Raw genomic sequence first — 4,135 nt, forward strand, 5'->3', positions numbered from 1 at the left:
ATTAATTAGGCAATTAGCTATAGATTCGACTCTTCGTAACGATATTTTTATTAAAATAAATGAACGTTGTAGACGTCAATCGATATTGTGTAACACTCGATAGACATACCAGCTCTCCTCCGGTCCTATCGGCAAGATAGCTCGCACCGTTCCACAGACATTCGTTTGCGTCCTCCTCCAATTCCAGAAGATTATGTTCCTTGATTGCTGGCAGGGCAGGTGTATTTGTAGCTGGTTGCTCCTTCCATATTGCGGATTCATTTTGTACGAGGTCTTCCGTGGACAGGGAGAAACTCCAATCCTCCAACTCCGCTCTGTCATATTCCAATTCAAGCAGATCTCGATGTTGTTGCGTGCTTCTACTATCATCGAGCCTGAAACCCGTGCGGTGATCAATTCTGACATATTTTCATGTTTTAGTTATATCGATAATCTACTATCCGGCTTTCGAGAAAATACGATTGTTTTTCTGTTGTATCGGTTTCATAAAATGTTTAATTGAAAAATCGTAACATAAATTAAACAAATATTAATTATTAAACAAATAATAAAGTTTTATTATAATTTGCGTGTGTAATATATTTAAAATGTTTTTTCGAATGTAAATTCCAATATTTATAATATACAAAATCTAACTTTTATATTAACACATAATTTAATCTTTTAATATTATAAACTCGATTTTAATTGATTTATGATCTGTGGAAATAATAATAGTTTACTAGCGTTTTTCTTTAATAAACTTCGTAAAAGAAGTTAACTTTAATTAAACAGGAAGAGACATTAGAATCTCTAATGTTATACTCACATATTTCGCTTTTACGTTTCCTCAATCATTTTCATAATCTAGCGATTATATACCCTTAGAAATATATAAAACAAACCTAAGCCATTGTTGTACATATTCGGTGTCCCAACCTTCCTCCTCCACTAGCAAGAGAGAAGATGAGCCTAGGGGGCTAGGCAGTTTATACGGTGTAAAATTGGCGGTAGTAGTGAGCTTGAGACAGAGATGACTGTCGGAGAAGCTACGCATTACGTGCTGATAGGGTAACAGATCTTTAGTCGGCGGATAGCTGTGGCGCGGATTGATGCCCACAGTGAGATTCAGAGGTAGAAAGAGGACGTCCGGATCGCCGGCGTCGAGGGCGACGAGACGAGCATCCGGCGACACATCAGCTTCGGTCTCGTCGGTGGCCTCCTTCAGATCTTCAAGGCCGCGCACAGATGGTTCCTGACGCGTACCCTCACCTTGAACATCACTCGACATGGTCGAGTAGCCCTCGTCGCGATTACCGCTTTCTGGGCTTTCGCTGCCTTCTTCCTCCGACGGTTTTTGCGCTGCAAATGATTTGGTCGAACAATTTCCGAGAAGAATAGACGCATTATAGTTTTGTCTTATCATTTTATACTATATCACATTGCTATTAAAGAGCCTCAAAGAGAGTAGCAAACTGCATCATGTGACCCGTCTCCTCTGATTGGACGTGGGCATCAAAGCTCCATAGGCATGGAAGAGATTGAAGAAGACTGGTCACGTGACCTCCATCTTGATTGGACGCGATTATTCACGTGATGCAATTTGCCACTCTCTCCCTTTGATGCTCTCTAATTGTTGTATCGCAAAGGATCTCCAGTGTGTCGCAAAATTTTAGGAAAAGTAAAAAGAAGTGAAAAAGATTACAAATAAATAAAAAATCGAGTAAGGCATTAAAATACTTTAAAAAATACTTTAAAAAATCATAAAAATTATCTAAATTATAGTACATATGAATACATTCTTATTTTAATTAAATCATGATATCTTTCTCATTATTACAATAAAATCACTTTTAAAACAATAAATTAAAAATTTTAGAATTTATAATTATTTTTTAATGTCATGTTGGCAATATTTGATAAAAGACCTATGCTGATTGCTGAAGCATCTAATAATTTTTTTTCGACAAATTTGGTCGCTATTTAATGTGCCGCGAGTCAAAAAGTATTGAAAAATGCTGATGTATAATAACATGTGTGATCAAGTAAATAATAGAATAAAAATATCTTAAGAATGGACAAAATTTTTCAAAATTTCTACTGAGAAAAACTTTTGGTTAAAAATGAATGAATCAGAAAATTTTGATTTGTCTATTTTCAATTAGAATTCAATCAATCAGATACTTTTTCCAGTGTAATTACGTTTGATTCTATAGTAAATGTATTAATCGTGATAAAAGACAATTAGTACCAAGAGGTCTACTACGTCGGCACTTAGTGGTTGCCATCACAGGTATTTGCAAATTAAGGGAACGCGGTCTTGAGAGGGGTACCCAGGAAGGGTCCAGACCCAAAGCGGCGACCAGGGCGGTTGGACCAGCCTCGAGAATTCCTTGGATAAGTTCAGTAGGGCTTTCAGGACTGGCAGCCTGCGCCAAGAGTCCTGATAATGCTCGATTTTGAGCCTCAAGCTCTCGTATACGTCTTTGCAATGCACCTATTTCCTCCCTAAGACCCTAAGAACAATTCGATGGCCATCAGTATTGTTATTCAATATGTGTCGTTTAAAAAGCATTAGCGAGTGGAAAGAAGCTTGCTACGGCAGATTTAATCCTTTCAAAAAACAATTCTAAGTAAAACTTAAAAATTGATATTAGATATTAACAATCCTAGAAAAATAATAGCTAAGTATTTTCTAGACTTATGTGAATTGCATACCATTTGTACAATCTATTAAATTTTATTTTTTTATTGTACACTGAAAGAAAAGATTGGCTACTGCAGCAAATTAGATGGCAAAATATGATACAGCATTTTTAATTATTGTAGCTGCAGCAGCCAATTTTCCTGCAATCAAAAATGTTATGCCACATTCAATCAATCTTTTCTTTCAGTGTAAACTTAAGAAGAATAAATAATGTATTAATGAAAATTTATTAAATGTTATCATACATTTTACTTATTTTTTATATATAAGTTTTGAAAAGATTACGTTCAAATCAGACATTATTATTTTTCTAGGCGTGAAAAATCCTAATTATTATACAGTGCTGAAAATCTCCGCCTTCAAACGTTATATTTATCTACATATATAATAATTTGAATAATCTAAATAAATCGTAGTAAAAAAAGAAATAAAATTTTATTGAATTGAAGTTCGTATAAATTAAACAAAGTGTGTAAGAATCTTTCGTATACAAGATATACTTGGCGCGAGACACTGTCTCTTGATCGTATGTTTTCAACATCGTTTTCAAAAAGAAAAATCTCTCCAAAGCTACACTTGAAGAAACTTCTCTTGTGAAACTTTCCAAATAATAATCTCAAAGTTTATACACAAATTCTTTAGCATTTTATATACATAATAGCATTCACAAAGCGCACATTTTCGTTGCAACGGACACGGACATTCGAAGAGGACGAAAAGAGAAATAAAATGAGAAATAAAGAAAAGGAAAGGATGGTAACGAGAGCATAGCGATGAACCTTTTGTGATAAGAGAGCGCGGACCACCTGATTGGCGACGTCGTCCAGGCACCGCTCATATTGTCGACGTTGGGCGTCAGCGTCTCGTGCTAAGGCTGCGTGCTCCGTTTCAAGGGTTGCCAAACGTGCCACCAGCGCGGCGTGCACTTCACCGGCGCATGCTGCCTCCAGGCCGCGTAGTTGACCACGCATCGACTCATTCTCCAGTTGCAGCTTTGATATCTGCGCCTGATATTGATGTACGCGCGCCTGCAAACAGACGTGTGAAAATTATTTCTGGCATATTCTGTTGGATTGAAGGAAAAGTTCTGGGGTATTTTAGTTCAAAAGGGTGTCACGAAATTTTTTGTCAAGCGCTCTTATGTAGATAGAGTGGACTAAACTGAATCGAAAAGTATTGTACCATTTTACAATTTTCGCAGTAGTTAATAAGATATTAATTCTAACTAACTAAAAATCGCTGAATATTGGGCTTCAATAATTTTTTTACTCAATACTATCAACTTTACAGAAAAAGCAAGAGACAAAACTTGTTTATTTTGTTCTCATAAAATTCTGAGAATTTTTTCAGAATTTTTTAATATCGTATTTTCTCATGTTGATAAAAATAGTTGTCAATAAGAAAATGCGGTACTAAAAAGTTGATAAAAAATTCTAAAAAATTCTTAAA

At 35.5% G+C, this 4,135-nt stretch overlaps 1 protein-coding gene across 1 annotated transcript in view; it reads right to left on the reverse strand.

Moving 5' to 3' along the window:
* LOC105617851 overlaps nucleotides 1-4,135 on the reverse strand; it is a 146,071-nt gene that overhangs the window by 13,852 nt on the left and 128,084 nt on the right. Inside the window, exons 5-8 of the mRNA XM_012199400.1 lie at nucleotides 3,466-3,714; nucleotides 2,222-2,495; nucleotides 885-1,341; nucleotides 110-374 (exon numbers count right to left, since the gene is read on the reverse strand). Coding sequence (XP_012054790.1) covers nucleotides 110-374; nucleotides 885-1,341; nucleotides 2,222-2,495; nucleotides 3,466-3,714 — 1,245 coding nt within the window. The remainder of the gene's footprint in view (nucleotides 1-109; nucleotides 375-884; nucleotides 1,342-2,221; nucleotides 2,496-3,465; nucleotides 3,715-4,135) is intronic.

Source organism: Atta cephalotes (assembly GCF_000143395.1).
Source record: "Atta cephalotes unplaced genomic scaffold scaffold00014, whole genome shotgun sequence".
In the NCBI taxonomy this organism is placed as follows: domain Eukaryota; kingdom Metazoa; phylum Arthropoda; class Insecta; order Hymenoptera; family Formicidae; genus Atta; species Atta cephalotes.